The sequence below is a fragment of the Marmota monax genome, unplaced genomic scaffold (assembly GCF_021218885.2).
Source record: "Marmota monax isolate L192 unplaced genomic scaffold, Marmota_monax_Labrador192_F-V1.1 WCK01_AAM20220418_F8-fsc00023, whole genome shotgun sequence".
NCBI lineage: Eukaryota > Metazoa > Chordata > Mammalia > Rodentia > Sciuridae > Marmota > Marmota monax.
This window is the reverse complement of record NW_026692907.1, coordinates 7980679-7998320: the sequence shown is the minus strand read 5'-3', so window position 1 is coordinate 7998320 and position 17642 is coordinate 7980679. Positions and strand designations below refer to the sequence as shown.

The 17642-nt window shown below is 39.7% G+C and overlaps 1 protein-coding gene across 22 annotated transcripts in view; it reads right to left on the bottom strand.

The window, feature by feature from the left end:
* Fggy (FGGY carbohydrate kinase domain containing) overlaps window positions 1–17642 on the bottom strand; it is a 414685-nt gene that overhangs the window by 19351 nt on the left and 377692 nt on the right. For 13 of the 22 annotated variants that reach the window (XM_058581509.1, XM_058581512.1, XM_058581510.1 and 10 more), the window contains 2 exons: window positions 4947–5008; window positions 79–477 (listed from right to left, as the gene is read on the bottom strand). In XM_058581509.1, coding sequence (XP_058437492.1) covers window positions 396–477; window positions 4947–5008 — 144 coding nt within the window. In that variant the 3' untranslated portion in view covers window positions 79–395. Of the gene's footprint in view, window positions 1–78; window positions 478–4946; window positions 5009–17642 lie in introns of those variants that run through there. The other 9 variants (XR_009227386.1, XR_009227389.1, XR_009227391.1 and 6 more) reach the window with 1 other exon arrangement.

Genomic DNA, 17642 nt, shown 5'->3' with positions numbered 1-17642 from the left:
GAAAGCAATATTTGACCCTAGACAGTATCCTATGTAAGAAGGAGAATGCCATAAGGAACAGAGAACATACATTAAATGTTCTATCTAAAGCAATGTCTTTCATTTATTGTAGGTTATAGAATCAATTAAGTACAAATCTCCACTGGATTAAATGGTCTCCAGGGTCTAGTCCTATGTGAGATCCTGTGACCCCACATGAGACTTCTGGCATACAGTGCTTGTACAGAAAATGCCAACTAGATAAGAGTGGTGTTTTGAAATGGGAGATTCCAGTTCTGGTTGCACATATCCAAATTTTTATTAGAAGATAATACAGAAATGATGAGATGATACCTAAAGGGTCTTGAATGTAAGATGCAAGGACAGAGGTCCTAATGGCATTGGTGTCTGTCTGTTCAGTCCCCACTCATGATTGCTGAATACTCCTTCTGGTGTTCAACCAGCTTCAGGAATACTTGATATTTCTTGTCATAATATCTGTGGGAGAGAGATGAATATGTTTAACAGTCTCAAGATGACTTTATCAAGCAGTGTTGCTTTGCATTCAGAAATATGGAAATACATCTGTTACAATTACACAGACACCTTCCAGGTTCTGAATGCTTACAGCACCCTGGGCAATAGATTAGTCTGTGTCATGCCTGTTATCTATAAATTACATGCAGTGCTACATGGATTATTTCCATTTCTGAGATAAGGTCATCTTTTTCACAGGGTATAAACAAAATACTATAACTAAAAACCAGCAGAGCTGGAATTCCAAGTCAGATTGGTCTGACTTCAAAGCCTCTGCTGCATGTACCAAAAGGCCCAGGCTTAGCACAGAGCCTTTCACATTCCCAACTTCAGCTACGTGCCTAGCCACTGATCTGGTGTAAAACCATAGCCTAACCAGAGATGAGACTGAATGTTTTATCACTCTTATGGATCCTGCACCTAGAAGTCCTGGGTAAACTGCTTTATGCCATTGTGAAACACCATGAGAACAATGTGTAAGGACTTTCTTGCTGCTGTGCCCTGCCTTCCAGGCATCTGGTCATGGACCTCAATCTCCTTGTCCTCTCTGGCTGACTCTTTGGGTGAGACCTGTCAGAACTGGTGCTGGCTATGAGTCAGATGTCAGAGCAGCTGGAGCTGCTTTGTATCACAATGCTGAAAGGTAACTGCGGCCTGGACAAATATGGCACTTGAAGCCTTGCAACTTTGTCCTTACTCCTTTTCTTGGAGGTACTGACATGGGATAAGGGTTGATAAATCCAGTTAAACATGGTTTGGTAGATGCTGGGGTATTCCAAAAGGAGTCCTGATGAGGGAGCTCTGGAGGAAGCTTGTGAATTGGGGGAGACAAGCAGTAAGAGAAACTTTGGATGCACACAGGCTTCTACTTGTCACACATTTCTACCTTAAGCATTCTGGTAGTGTAGGAGCTGTGATAGAGCCAAACACACAGTTAAGGGGTGGGTGGAGGAGACTCTGAAGCTGGGGTATGAATCTCAGCATGGCCCATGGCTTGCTGTGTGACCCAGAGCGTGGTACTTAATCCAGTTGTGCCTACATTTCCTCTTGTGTAAATGGGAATAATTACAGGATCTACCTCAAGAGAACTGTTGTGTGAATTAAATGAGGCAATATATGCAAAGCTCTTAGAACAATGCCTGACTCATAATAAGTGCTAGTTGCTACTTTTAAAGTAATTAATAATCTAATATTTTCATCAATCTAGTTATGTAGATATCGCTAAAACCAATTCTATGAGTCTCCAGAAATCAATACTCATAGAATGATTTTTTAGGGACAATTCTCTGCTTCTAATGATCCTCTATGATAATATAAATTTTGGGCAATACACACATAATATGGATTTTCTGATTTGGGAAAATGGGACTAAGGTCAGTAATCTTTGCACATACTTTAAGATTTCCAATTTTATATTTATTTTTCTGTGGTGCTATGGATAGAACCTAGGGCCTTTGACATGCTAGGTAAGTGCTCTATCACTGATTTATCTTACCAGTCTAAGGATTTCCAAATTTAATACCAATGGCTTTGCAACAACTTTGTTCACTGGCCTTATTCTTCATATAGGTAAATCATACAGTATGTCTTTTTGTGATTATCTTATTTAATTTTGTCTTAACCTCAAAGAATTTCCTTCCTCTTTAAATCTGAATAACATTCTGTTATATGTATATATCATTTTTTGCTTATACATTAATCCACTGATGGATCAGTTGAGTTGTTCTTAAGGCTTTAGCCACTGTGAATAATGCTGCTGTAAACAGGGGTATATAGATCTGTCTTCATATCTTGCTTTCAGTTCTTTTGGACATATACCAAAAGCAGAATTGCTATATCATATGTTAATTCTCTTCAATTTTTTGGAGAACAGACACATTTGTTTTCATATCAGCTATACCATTTTATGCTTAAAGCTTCCAATTTCTCCATATCCTCAACACTTATTATTTTATTGTTATTGTTGCTTGCAGTAGCTATCCTAATGGGTGTGAGGTGGCATCTTGCAGTTTTGATTTGAATTTCCCTAATAGTAATGTTGAATAACTTTTCATGTGCTTATTGGTTATTTATATATTCTTTGGAGGAACATCCATTCAAGTCCTTTATTCATTTTGAATTGGATTTTGTTGTTGTTGTTGTTGAGTTTTAGGAGTTCTGTATTTTTCTGGATATTACTTCCTTATCAGATATATAATTTACAGATTTTCTTCCATTATGTGGGTTGCCTGTTAATTTTCTTTTTTGTACTGGAGATTGCACTTTACCACTAGACCACATCCTTAGCCCTTTTTATCTTTTATTTCGAGATGAGGTCTTGCTAAGTTGTCGAGGGCCTCACTAAGTTGATGAGGCTGGCTTTGAACTTGTGATCCTCCTACCTCAGCTCTCAAGCCACTGGAATTACAGGCATGTGCCACCACACATGGTGTAAATTTGTTGATAGTCTTTTAATACACATTTTTTTTCAAGATACTTTTAAGTGACAGTTCTAAAGTCATGTATAAATTTGTTGAGCATAAGGACAAAATTTGGAATCATCCTGAAAAATTGCTAATTGAATTGTAGTCATTAGATTAGACTGTGTGATCTAGACTTTTTAAGTCAGATGAATCCACTCTCTTCCAGATTCTCCTGAACTCAGTCAGTTGCTTCTGTGTGGCACAGATCTAAGTAAATGTCCCGTGTAGTTAAATTAATGTGATCGGAAGTGATGAGACAGAAGGAAACGGGTTCCTGCTTTCCATGTGCAAATCTTTGGGCCACCTGAAGATGGTGCTGCAGCACCATGTGTGCCTCCTTCATAGGTGCCCAGCTCCCAGCTGCCAGAGAGAAGCCAGATTCTTTCAAAAGAAACACGTGGGGTTTACCAAAAACTTAGAAACAGGCCTCCTTCGAAAGTCTTGAGAGGGTCAGGGAAGAGATGGAGAAGATAATCTGTTTCTCATTTCAAAAAACAAGGGATATTCCAGCCGCCATGAGGAGAGCAGAAAGAGGGAGAGCATCCTACATTGGGATGCATTGGGAACTCAGTACATCAGGAACTCAGCCTTTTCCATGTTCCTGGGTTGAGCTTCCCCATGGAAGCTCCTCTGAGCCCTCTGCTCCTCTGAGCCCAGAGTTTAGAGAGAGGTTTATATTCAGGGGTTTTAATAGCCTGACTCCATCTGAGCACAAAAAAAGAAAATGAAAAGAAATTGGATCACTTTTTCAGGGACATTTCCAAAACTGTTCAACAACATGTTTTGGTGGAATCTGTACCTTTGCGTGTCTATTACACTGTGTGGTGGGATTTATGTCTTAACAAAAAATAATTTCCTAAAATTATAAAGGCACTTGCACAACTGTCTTTTTATCTTCAAACTCACTACCAGTGAAATAGAGGTCTTAATAGAGATCTTTTTCATCTCTAACCTGGATTGTTCAAAAAGCCCTCTCTCTGGTTTACTTTTACCCTTACCGCCCTTGAATTGATCCTCTAAGAAGGACCTTTCTAAGATCTGCATCTGACCACATCTAGCCACCATTTAAGGTTAAGTATCTCTGTTTTGCCTGTAGCATGAGGTTCACGGTCTTTAGCACAGCCTACTTTGAGCTGACCTCCTCCTCCCATCTCACCTCCTGTGGTTCCCCATCTCATATTCTGTGTTTTAGCATCATGAATTGTTTATAGTGACTTCAACATACCATGCTGTTCCATTTTTATATCTTTGCATATGTCATCCCCTCTATCAAGAATGTTCTTCTCTATCTTGGCCTGTCTACGATTTCTTTTAAGCATTTCATGTCAAATGAGACTTAATCTTTTCTCAAAAAGTTTTCCTCACCTTTATAAGGTCACATTCTTTTCTTCTTTGGGCTGTTTTGTCACATGGTAACATTTCTATGGCAGAACATAGTCCTTTGTTTTGAAAGGACCTATGTGCATAAATCAGACTGTATCTTATTCCCCTCTAAATCATGTTGCTTAACTTAGAGGCTTGAATATAGCAGAGACTCAGTGAATGAATATTGTGGTGACTTGAGATTTACAACACTGATCAAGCTCATTTAAAAGTCCTCAATGTCAAGTGATACAAAAAATGGATGGATGCTACTGGGTTCTTTGAAGGGAGATATAAAAGATGTTTTTTTTTGTTTTGTTTTTTTTTTTTTTTAAGAACAGAAAAGACCAGATTTGTTGCCAGTGACCCAGAAAAAAAAATTGGTCTGAGAGTTCAGAAGCTTGCATCAGACACCAGATCTGGCCATACCTAGCTTTGAATTTTAAGTAAGTGAAAGTGACCTTATCTTTCTGGGAGTTAGTTTTCTCAACTATTAAATGAAAGAATTGATTTAGCTAACATTCAAAGTTTATTTCAGATCCATAGTTGTAAGCATTTGTATGTTCTCATTATTTAGCACTGCACATATAAGAAATATAAACTTACTTCTTATCCTCAAGTCTCGGAAACACAACTTTCCCGACTTTGCTCATTCTTGCCATTGCCTCCTGTTAAATGGAAAACAAAGCAGATAGCTGGGTTGGAAAGCTAAAACCAAAGAGAGGATTGTGACAAGCAATGACATTTGAATTAGAATTCACTTCCCTTTACAATATTCAGTCAGTATGATTTTCAACTTGTTTTTTTCTGCCAATAGAAAAAGGCACTTGCACAACTGTCTTTTTATCTTCAAACTCACTACCAGTGAAATAGAGGTCTTAATAGAGGTCTTTTTCATCTCTAACCTGGATTGTTCAAAAAGCCCTCTCTCTGGTTTACTTTTACCCTTACCGTCCTTGAATTGATCCTCTAAGAAGGACCTTTCTAAGATCCAAGGAATATTAAGGTTAAAACTATGACCACACATCCTGAGCTTAAAAAATAGCTGTGTGTTGAGGCCTCTAGGGCAAACTACCCAGAAAGCCAAGCACCTCTGTGATTGCCTCCAAGGATCAGCATAAGTTACCTTCCCTCCTGACTACATGGACCCAAGGGCGTAAGAAAGTCATATAATCAGCCACTAAGTATATTGCCTACTTAACTCTTCAATTCACTTTCAGCTCCTTTCCCAATCTATTAAGTTGTGAATACAGATGTGAGACCTCTGGACTGAGTCTAACTGACCTGAGTTCTGGAATGTTACTCCAGGACATCCGTGTTTTTACTGTGGAACACTCAGGTAGGTAGGTAACAGTTCATTGCATCCAGAGGATGTGGTATGGTATATACAGCATTCAGATCACCATAGACTGTGCTGGCTCCATTATGTGGATGAAAGTTTTCGTTTTCCTTGGGCAACTCCCAAGGCTGTTAAGGTCGTGAGAAAGTAAGGAGATATGGCATGAACCCAAACTTTCGAGTCCAATAGAAATGACTCAGGAAGATAGCAAGCAATGGCCTGACAGCACTTCACAGAACAGGTCCTGTCTTAGCTACAGCTATTGAACTCTTATTTTAAGGATGTGGTCATTTTGGGCTCATATGTGCCACTTCTTTTTTTTTTTCTTGGCGGAGTGGCAGTGAGAAATACCGGGGATTGAACTCAGGGGCACTCAATCACTGAGCTACATCCCCAGCCCTATTTTTTGTATATTATTTAGAGACAGGATCTCACTCAGTTGCTTAGTGCCTTACTTTTGCTGAGGCTGGGGTTTGAACTTGTGACCCTCCTGCCTCAGCCTCCTGAGCTTCTGGGATTACAGGTACGTGCCACTGCGCCCAGCCACATGTGCCACATCATATGCCATACATTTATTAATTACTCTCTGTGTACCAGATACTGCTAGGGATCCAGATTTGCAAAGGACATAGTTTATTTTTTTTTCCTAGATAAACTCAATACTAGCCAGGGGAGGAAAAAAAATGTGAAAAGCTGACTATCATACAAAATGTGAGAACACTGGGTATCTTCAAAACATATCCAAGTGTCCTCGGACCATCTTGCCATGTTATTTTGATTGACTGGTTTGCATACCATTAATTGCCTTCTGATGTGCCATGCCTATACTGGTTTACATGTTCATTTTCTTGTCCTTACTGAAATGTAAACAGAAGGGAGGGACTTGGTCTGCTTATTGCTGAATCTCAGCACCTCCTGCATAGTCAATAAACCCTTTCATGTGCCCAGCCCAGCACTCCACACATGAAACATGGAGAGGCATGCTGCATAGCCTTCCTTCCATCAAGGAGCTCGCTATAGAAAGGAAAAGACATTGGCTGTGATCAAAAGAGAGTAGTATAAGCACTATGCTAGAAGTGAATAGAATTCTTTTTGATAATTACTCAAGGAAACCCAATTCCTTTTTTTTTTTTTAAAGAGAGAGAATTTTCAATATTTATTTTTTAGTTTTCGGCTTACACAACATCTTTGTATGTGGTGCTGAGGATTGAACCCGGGCCGCACGCATGCCAGGCGAGCGTGCTACCGCTTGAGCCACATCCCCAGCCCCCCAATTCCTTTTAATCTGCTAACTTCTACAGTTTTTCAATGCTCTGCCAATTCTTCTGCAAGGACAGCATGAACAATCTGGACTGGTTATCTGGGTTCCCAGCCCTCAAAAGATGAGAAAGTGCTGAGTGGGATATCAGAACTGCTAAGGGTAGCAAGCACATTGACAGCAGGAAGAAATGACAGAGATATAAAAAATGAGGGAAAAACTATTAACAAGAAAACCAGAGACAAGACACAAATAAACAAACAAAATGGCTGCCTAGAGTCATCACAGTGAGCAGGCAAGGACATTTTATTAGGCTGCTTCTGCTCCACTTAAGGCTAGGTTAAAAGCTCTGCTCAGCCCCATCATATCAGAACATTTTCCTTCACAGGCTAAGTTCTGACTTCCTTAAAACAAGATCCACGCACGTGTTGCTGAGGTGTCCTCCACAATGCCCAGCACTAGCTTTGCCACTCATTCTCATTTCATTCCTGCTTCTTCCTCTGCTGGGCTTCTGAGGGGACCCTAACTTTCTTTCACCACCTCTGAATCTTGAAAATGCCCTGGGAGCATGCCCCTCCTGGTTTTGCTTGGGTTCCAGACTTGAGACAACATTCCAGGATTGCCTTCATGGGTGGGATCCAGGAAACTTGTATTATAGAAGGTACTCTGTAAATGTTATTTTCCTTCCTACTGTAACAGATGTGTGGACAAATGGCAGACATAAGGGAATTCCCTCTTCCTTCTTCACATTACCTTTGCTTGCTTTAAAAATAAATTATTGTGAAATAAATGTTCAAAATAGAGATTTAGAAGATTTAAAAGGAGTTTATTTTGTTTCTGAAAAATAATCCATTTAAAAGTTAAACTTAGGTCAGGCTCCCTGTCCACGGAAGACTTCTCTGACTCATCTTCATTGCCTGCCTGCCCCCTAGATTGAGCTATTTCCTCCCACAGCAACTTGTGCCTCCATCTTTATGACATGGTGCCATAATTTTCTGTTAACACATCAGTCTCCCCAACTAGACTATGAGTTCCTTAAGGCAGGAATTGTTATAATTATTTTCACTGCCAAACTCAGCATCTGGCATATCACACGCACTCAGGGAATGTTGATGGAATGAATGAACTGAAGGATAATGCACGTGACAGAATGTTAAAATGGAAGTTTTGGCTGAGATCTAAAGATGACAGATATAAGATACCCCAGTGAGCTGGAAACAGACCACCCTGAAGAATTTGTAGAAAGAGTTGTTGAAGACCTGTAAATCAACTCTCTGAAATCTTTCATCCATGTGGAAGATCAACAAGAGTCTCAGGAGAGAGTTGTTGGTGCACTGTGCATCAGGCCTCTTCCAGAGCAAGGTGTCAGGGGAGGTCTTCTCTTCATGAGTTAAGGCAGTAGGGCTCCACTGAGACAAATGGAGACCTGGATGCAGGTCCTTATGGTTGTGGTGCACAGTGGACTCTGAGCAATTCCTGCTGGGAAGATGGGCAGGCTGGCAGCTTCCATGAGGAAATGAAGGATGGATTGCACTGGGATCAGCCAACATTGCCACAGCCTGTCCCAAAGGCATGGCTATTTCCAACAGACCTCTTGGGCCTACATGTGAGAGGACTATCTTGAGTTGTCTTAGATCCTGTCCACTATGGCCACTTATGGAGGCTGGAGGTGAACTACAGGATTTCCAAGGAATTAAAAATAAGCCATTTGCTGGAATACAAGGACAGAGACACTGCAGATGACAGGCTTTCTGAGTTAGAAGGTCTCCAAAAAATTCTATAATAGAGGCTTCTGAGACCAATCTGATCAGAGCTACCACTTCTCATTTGTGCAAAGCCCAGCTGGGGAAATTGGGAGACATCTTAACTTTATTTTCATATATTCCTTGATATTTGAATTTCTGAATTTTGGCTATGACTCACAATTTAAAGGGTCCATAAAATCTTTATTCCCTAAGTGACTTTGTTCTTATCTAGGAAGATAATGGAATTACTAGAATTTTTAACAAGGACAGGGAAAAGCTAGCTCTATTGCACAAATAGGCACAATGAGGGCAAAAATAAAGTTGTTTTTCAACTGTCTCAAGAATAGTGGGAATTGTGCCACACAAGTTTTTGTTTTACCAAAGTCACTAAAGGCAAGTTACACATGCATAATAAAGGCTGGATGAAAATAAATTGAAATGTTAATAATTTCAAGAGCATGGGTAACAATTTTTTTCTTATCAACTTTAAAAAATTTTTCTGCAGTGGCATATATTGATTTTATTGTTGTAAAAAATACAAATATAACACATCATATTAAAAAAAATGTTATGCTTACAAAGGTAGTCAAACTGGTGCAGGTTTCTCTTCCCCTTCTTTGTCTTCGAAAGGCTGTTGCGGGCACCTGAGGCAATATGGAGAATGCCCAGAGAACCAGCCCTGTCATCACAGACTCTGCTGAGTTTTCCAATTTCTCCAGATAATTAACACAAAACTGAAACCTCATGAACACACTGGCTGTATTAAGTCTGAAAATTACCACAGCATAACAATATGAACTTATTATGGAAATGCTGGTCTATGCTAAATATAGTCACCCCCACAATATATTTCTGTTCAGAAGGGTTTATTTGAAGTTGGACTCCAAATTAATACTTTCTGTCAGCAGGCAGGGGCCGGACAATCTTAATTTGCAGCACGCTACCCTCTTTGTTTGAGTCTAGACGGCACAATGAATAGAGTGACTTTTCTTTTTCCTTTTTGCCCACACAATGAAAGCTTTTTAAAAACAAAAATATTTTGTAAAATAGCATTTTAAACACTTCTTTTCTTTCTCTCTGTAAGGCAAAGCTATAAATAAACCATGAAAGTTCACATTTGATTGTCACTTCTGAAACCAAGTGAAGGGCTTCTATAAGGAAAAAAATGGGGTCCCTGTAGCTGCCCATGAAAGCCCTCATTCATGTGGTTTGACCCTTCCCTGGTGTGTCAAGGCAGAGACACAAGTCAGCACGCTCTGCTCACCAATTTTCTGGAGGCAGCACTGGCAAGCGCCAAGCCTCATTGTAGGCAGGGGAAACACCCAGTTCTCATGTGTTATAGCCCTTTGGGGAACTACTAAAGAGCTCTGGACCACACATAGACGTGAGTTATCAGGGAAGACAGGACAAAGGAAGGAAGGGGATCTTCAGCACCCTTGGAGAAGATGTGGATAATTGAGTGGTAGACATACTGATGTTGGTAATCTGGAGAGCAGGAGATATGGTACCTTCTCTCCTAACCTGGGAAACCATGGCCTTAACCTCTGAGGAAGCCTGCCACATAGTCTAGATTTAGGCACCAATGGGCACTGTAAGACTACTAGTGTCTATAATTATGATCTGCAGGGGAGAATACATTAGGACCTGGTATCGGGAGCTAGCTATATGTGAACTCTTATGAAGAGGAACCATGCCATGTAGGCAGAATGCCTGGCAATGTCAAAGCACCCACAGGTGCTTGGTTACTATCTGTGAGTTGCTGAATGACAGGGTGATGACTTTCATAACAGAGGCAAAGTGAGATCATCAAAGCCAGCATTTCCTGAAAGGCACATGCTCCTAGAAAGTGCTGAAGATAATCCACTAGGATTCTGGAGGAAAAAAAAATGGAAGCACTAGTTATTTGATTTTTGACCTAGGGAAACTTATTAAGCTTTACCAGAATTCAGTATGTGGACTGGCATCAGATTCCTTCAATTGGGTCATATATTAGACTGTCATGAAGCATGTAAGGTATGTGAGGGTTACGGAGAGAAGTAGAGGTGCCCCAGGACCAAGGGACAACTGCATGGTGCTTCCTGAGTGTCCTCTGCTTCCAGGATTTGCCAGGTGCTGTCATTTAAATATTCTAGGTCCATGGATTTAAAGGTATTATCTAGTTTTATGTAAACTAATCTTCCCCAAATGGGCAAGCAACTGAAAAGGATTCAGTCAATGGATTGTAGGTAATGGTAATAATTTGGATTCAAGCAAAGAAGCAAATTGTGACATTATATTCAGCACTTGCTCTTCGTATTACAAGGTAAAAACAACAAACATCTAGTCAGGTGAGGCAAAAATTGCAAAAAAAAAATTATTGGGAAGATTGCTTGAGATATGGATAATAGGCACAGGCAAAATCTTTTAGCAATCACCAAAAATCATTAAAAACACACCTGGCCACAGAAAAAATAGTAGACCTTTAGATATTGTGTAATGTTACTGTGATATCACATGATAGGCAAACACATTTAAAATGTTTTTATTTCATCTGTATTTTGCCTGTTATACAGAGTATCTACAAAAGCACAGAATATTTCATTCTTTAACATTTTTTGTTGTCAATGAAACTATCTTATTTATTATTTAATTATTTGTTGGTTTATTTACTTATTTATTTATATGTGGTGCTGAGAATTGAACCCAGTGCCTCACGAATGCTAGGCGAGCACTCCACCACTGAGCCACCACCCCAGCCCAATATTTTGTTTTTATATTAATAAGTTTCCATATTTTGAGGATGCATGTTTGAATGTTTCTTAGCTGATGGGATCTAGGTGGCATAATGTGGTGTATGGTACTGTCATATGCAGTTCCTCAACACTCAGTCACCATGGCCGTTGCTGTTTCAGTCAAACTTTCTCAGTCATTTACTCTTTTTTTTTTTTTTAATTTTTTTTTATTGTTGGTTGTTCAAAACATTACATAGTTCTTGATATATCATCTTTCACACTTTGCTTCAAGTGAGTTATGAACTCCCATTTTTAGCCCATATACAGATTGCAGAATCACATCAATTACACATCCATTGATTTACATATTGCCATACTTGTGACTGTCATGTTCTGCTACCTTTCCTATCCTCTACTATCCCCCCTCCCCTCCCCTCCCCACCCTTCTTCTCTCTCTACCCCCCCTATTGACCTTCATTTCTCCCCCTTGTATTATTTTTCCCTTTCCCCTCATTTCCTCTTGTATGTTCTTTTGTATAACCCTGAGGGTCTCCTTCCATTTCCATGCAATTTCCCTTTTCTCTCCCTTTCCCTCCCACCTCTCATCTCTGTTTAATGTTAATCTTCTTCTCATGCTCTTCGTCCCTACTCTGTTCTTAGTTGCTCTCCTTATATCAAAGGATCAGTCATTTACTCTTTGCTGAGCATTGTTCTACTTGATTTATGTATGTGACCTTTTTAACCCTTGGTTCAACGGCAGATATTATCAGCTATCCTCACGTTGTGAATGATAGAACTGAACAGAGGGTCTAAGCAATTTTCCTAAGATCAGAAAGCCAATTTGTAGGAAAGCCAGAATTAAAGCTGGTTCTGGCTCCAGGCCATTGCTTAGCCCCACACAGACACAATGGCGTATCATCCCTCCCCACACTAATGAAAAATGTCTGATCCTTGAGTCCTCCACACTTGAGTTCTGCTGTTTATTAGCTGTGTGTGATTGCTTTGAGTGTGTGTGTGTCTCACATGCATTAATACAGGACACTGTACTTTTTTTCATAGATGCTGACACACAGTTCTGAAATACATGAATCTGCCTTCTTGAGGAACTCTGACTCATTTTACTGGAAAAACAAGTTCATGTGCTAATGTGTGGGCTGAGGCACATGACCCCTCCATAGAAAAACAGAAAATATAGCAATGTGATTTTCGTCCAACAAGCACTGAAAAATGGATAATTGTTCTTTTATTTCTTTTTTTGTTTTGTTTTTTGACACAGTCATTTCTTGACCTGCACCTGGCATTCTGTATAACCCCAATGCACTGGAAAGGATAATGTCAACTGAGAATCAGGAAGGGATAAGAAAAAAGAGTAGGAGAGGTCTTCGTCATTCATCATGATACACAGACTGCTCCTCATCTCTCATTCTAAATATATCTATCACACATATGCATTTATATATCTTGCTTTTAGTGTTGATTATATGAGTGTGCACATCAAAATTCATCAAATTGTACATTTGATATCCATGTATTTCATGTTATGAATACTACATCTCAATTTTAAATCTGTAATAAGAAGAGAAAAACACTGTATGTGTGTGTCCCTGTGTTATTATATTTATATTTTATTTTCAATTATGAAAGGCCTACCAAATGGGCATAGAACAGTTTTAGATGCACAGTTTTCCAATTCTGACTCTAAACTGCATCTCCAAGTAGTCTCCAGTTAATCTCTCTTTTTTTTAATATTTATTTTTTTAGTTGTAGTTGGACACAATATCTTTATTTATTTATTTTTATGTGGTGCTGGGGATCGAACCCAGGGCTTCACCCGTGCTAGGCGGGCGCTCTACCCCTGAGCCACAACCCCAGCCCCTCTGGTTAATCTCTTAATCATAAAAGAGGGAAGGTGTGGAGGTCTCTAATCATAAAGGAAATGGAGCAGATAGTAGGACAATACTACATTCTAGAGACAAATGGGGTTGGATCTGGGTGCTATTGCGTTCCAGATAAGTGAATGAAGCTTTAGTTCTCATCTACAAAGTGGGAGTAATAATATCTGTTCACAGCATTGTTGAAAGTCCCAACAATCAACTCTCTGGCCAATGCCTCCTAACTGGTCTCCTGACTTTTCACTTGGGTCCCCTTTATAACAGTCATGGCCAGTCAGAATGAGTTTTCAGAAATAGAGTGTGGTGATTAAAATAATAAGACTCCCACAGACTACCAGAGTTTGGGATTGGGCTTTACACTGACTAGCTGTCTGACTGGGATCAAGCAGGTTCCTTGCTTTCTTTATGGCTGTTTCCTGATATGGGAATGAGGTGAATAACAGCATTCCCCTCAAAGGCTTGCTATGAGGATCACAGGAGTGATTTGAAAGGAGGCACTCAGAATAGTGCTAGCAGACAGTAGGTGCTCCATAAACCTTTCGTATTTGTTATTCTGCTTGTATGCAAGCTCCGTGAGGCCAGAGGTTTTAATTTGATTCATTCACTGCATTAAAAACTGTTCCTGGCTAGAACATGCAATCCATCAATATTGGTCAAATGAACCAATGCATGAGTTTAAATTAGATTTTTCCCTCTGGGCTGTTTTCACCCACAACACTTTTGATACAAAATATGTGGGGTTTTCTTTCATACCAACTAATTCTCCAATTCAAGACACTGACTTGTATCTTAAAATTCAACTCAATTCTCACACTCACTACCTGGAGTTAGGTTCAGAGTTTACACACCAAGGGCTCAGTCCCCACAAGACCCTTTACTTCAGATGCCAGTTATAAGTCTGGGCATTCTGACTGACTATAAATTGGGGGTTCCGCTACTTGCTACTCCTTCAGGTTTGATAATTTGCTAGAATGGGCTCACAGAACTCAGGAAAACAGCTTACTTCTACTGCCCATTCATTATGAGGTATACAATTCACGAGGAGTCAAATGGAAGGGATGTATAGGACAAAGCATGGGGTGGGAGGTGCAGTGAGTCTCAGGCCCTCTCTAGGCCTGCTACCTGCCAGCACCTCCATGTGTTCACTAACCTAGAAGCCACTGGAACCCCATCATTCAGGAGTTGTTATGGAGGTTTCATATACAGACACAATTTACTAAATCAATGCCCTTTGGTGACACAATCTTTAGACCCTCTTCCTCTTGGAAGGTCGAAGTTGGGGCTGAAAGTTCCAACCCTCTGTCATGCCTTAGTCTTTCTGGTCACCAGTTTCTTCTGAAGCTATCTAAGGGATCCTAGCCTTGGTTATCTTATTAACACACAAAAAGACATTATTCTGGAGAGTCTAAAGGTTTAAGGAACTTTGGTTTTTAGGAGCCAAAGTTTTCTTCAAATGCCAGGAATAAGGAACAAAGACCAAACATTTGTTTTTCAATACATCACAGTATCTTCCCCTTCTAAAAACTGCAATAGACTCCAATTGCTTTTTTTTGGGCGGGGGCGGGATGGGCAACAGGGTCACACTGTTGATCAGGCTGGCCTCCAGAACTCTCAGTCCTCCTACATGAGCCTCCAATATAGCTGGAATTATAGGCATGTCCCCTCACCCCCCATCTCACGCCCAGCTTGGCTCCATTGGCTTTTGAATGAAACTTAGAATTTGTAAGATAGCCTAGAACTTCAAGATGAAGCTAGATGCCCAGTCTCCAGCCTCTCATTTCATGTCCAGCTCCCTGGGTCACCATCCTTAAAACATGGCCATTTTGCTATTGACTGAACATGCCATATTTGCTACTGCCTGAGCCCCTCCTCCTCTCTCAGGGATGCTCTTCTGGACCTCCCACATATTTGGTTTTGTATGATTTATGTCCTCTTCAAATATACTCTCTAAAAGACTGCCCTTGGCCACTCTGAGCTGAGATATTCTACTTCTCCAAAACACCACAGGTCACATCGTCTCATTTTCTTATCTTTACAACCGTTCACAGCATATAGCATCATCTGAAATTACATTAATTTATTTGTTTACTGTCTATCTCCTCCTCTGTGGCCTTCACCTCTGTTCCTGCCTCCTGAATATAAGTACCAGGAAAGCAGAGTTTTTGGCTTTCTTCTTCACTGATGAATCCCTAATTTAGCAGGGCACTAAACATTAGCTTTCAGAATAAATTTATTGGATACCAATTTTATGCAAAGTACCATCTTTTTATATTTTGCTTCATTTGATCCTTACAAGCACTTTGAGGAAAGTCTGATCTAAGCCCATAATGAGGAAACAGAGGCTTGGAGAGGTTAAGTAACTTGTCTAAGCAAGTGAAGGCTAGGCCAGGATTTGAAAATTGCTTTAACTCATTGATATGATTAAGTCCATTCTTGAGGAGCTCACTATCAGTAGGTAGATTTCTAGCTTCAGTGTATGACAGTTTACCTTCATCTGATGACTTTGGGACCCTGTGAAACTGTAAAAGCTTGCTTTCTCCACTGTCAAAGACAATCGTAGTCATTATACTGTGCTTACAAAGATAGGAAGGTAGATTCATTGATGTATAGAAAGACTGTTCACATTACTTTTTGAAACAAAATTACTGCCAGCTGTATGACCCTGAGCAAGGCCCTTTCCCTCCCTGGGACTCACTTGCCTTATCAGTAGAATGAGGGGGTTGGATTAAATTATTGCTGAAGTCTTTGCCAGCTGTGCAATCTGTTGCGTTGGCTGCATGCACATGTGGTTTTTGATTAACTCTCAGTTGCCAAGTAACTCCTGACTCCCAATGGTACACTTTATGAAGGTTTTACCAGGCCCACTCTGACAGGGCTACATTGGTCTCCCCAGCAAGGTGCAGTTTCACTCCAATTGAACCACAGGCCCATACACCACAGGAGAGTTGGGCTCCGATAGGTAAGACAACTTACTTCTGTTGTGATATTTTTGGGATGGGGATTCTAATATGTGGCCTGACTGCTAAGAGCAAGGTGGAAATATGAATAGTGAGTAAGTATCCATCCTATTTAGATGAACTTGACTCACTTCTTAGGAATTTTCTAAATGCAAAATAAATTAATTAATTAAATTAAATCAAGCTTCTTGCTAAAAGCATCAGATTATGGATTTAAAAAACTGCAAACCAACACTCATCTAGTCATTCCATGGTTAACTGAAATAGAAAATGATCCTGCTGAAATATTTGACAGAGAGTGTTATAGTAGAAACAATAATATTAATAACAAAAAATCATCAATGACAATAATAATACCAGCTAGTATTTATTGGATACTTACATAGTTAGCACTACATTAAACACTTTATGTACTTTATGAAAGGTGAAGAAGACATAGAGCCATAGAATCTATATTCCTACCCATTTACTGTGGAACAAGGATTTTGCTGATACATAGACCACAACCTAAATCCTGGTTCTGCCTTTTTTTTTTTTTTAAACTGGGGATTGAACTTGAACTTGAACATATCATTGAGCTACATCCCTAGCCTTTTGCATGTTTTATTTTGAGATAAGATTTGCCAAAGTTGCTTAGGGACTCCCTAAGTTGTTGAAGCCTGCCTCAGCCTCCTTAGTCACTGAAATTATAGGTATGTGCCAGAGAATTTGGCTTCTGCCATTTAACATTATGAGCCTCAGTTTCCTCATTTTAAGAATGAGAATTTTAATATGTATTTCATAGGCTTGTTATATAGGCTAAATGCTTAAAAGTGTAGATATTATTATTATTATTATTATTATTTATTCATTGACTAAAGTAAACTTTATGTCCCAAACACTTAATGAAAGGTTTGAATTGCCATGTTATATGTGTTTCAGGTAGGTGAGGTGGGTGCACTGCAGAAGGTGTGGGCTATCAATATTCTCATGGTTCCTCATTATTATTTCCAGACAAGTAAAAAAGCTTGCTCCTCTGAGCTTTATGCCACCTAATGATAGAGATACAGTGACACATACCTGCATCTCATGCTATCACCGTCAGACTCTTGCTTACATCCCTATGTTAAATGAGGCTAAGGATTCTAGATCGCATCCTCCTGGTTTATCATTATCATGGAAGATTTCAGGATCTGTTTATAAGACCCATCTAATGTTCCAGTCTTATGGTTTCAAAATGTTTTCAACTCAGTAAAACTTCTTCTCAGCTTTACTTCAACATTCACTCCCACAACCAATACTCTGAAACTTTCATCTGCAGAGACTGCTGTACATGTGTACATTGCCATGTACTAATAGCCACTTTCTGATTTTAATTGCCCATCAGTCTAGTTCTTTCATTTGCACCATCATTCTTACCA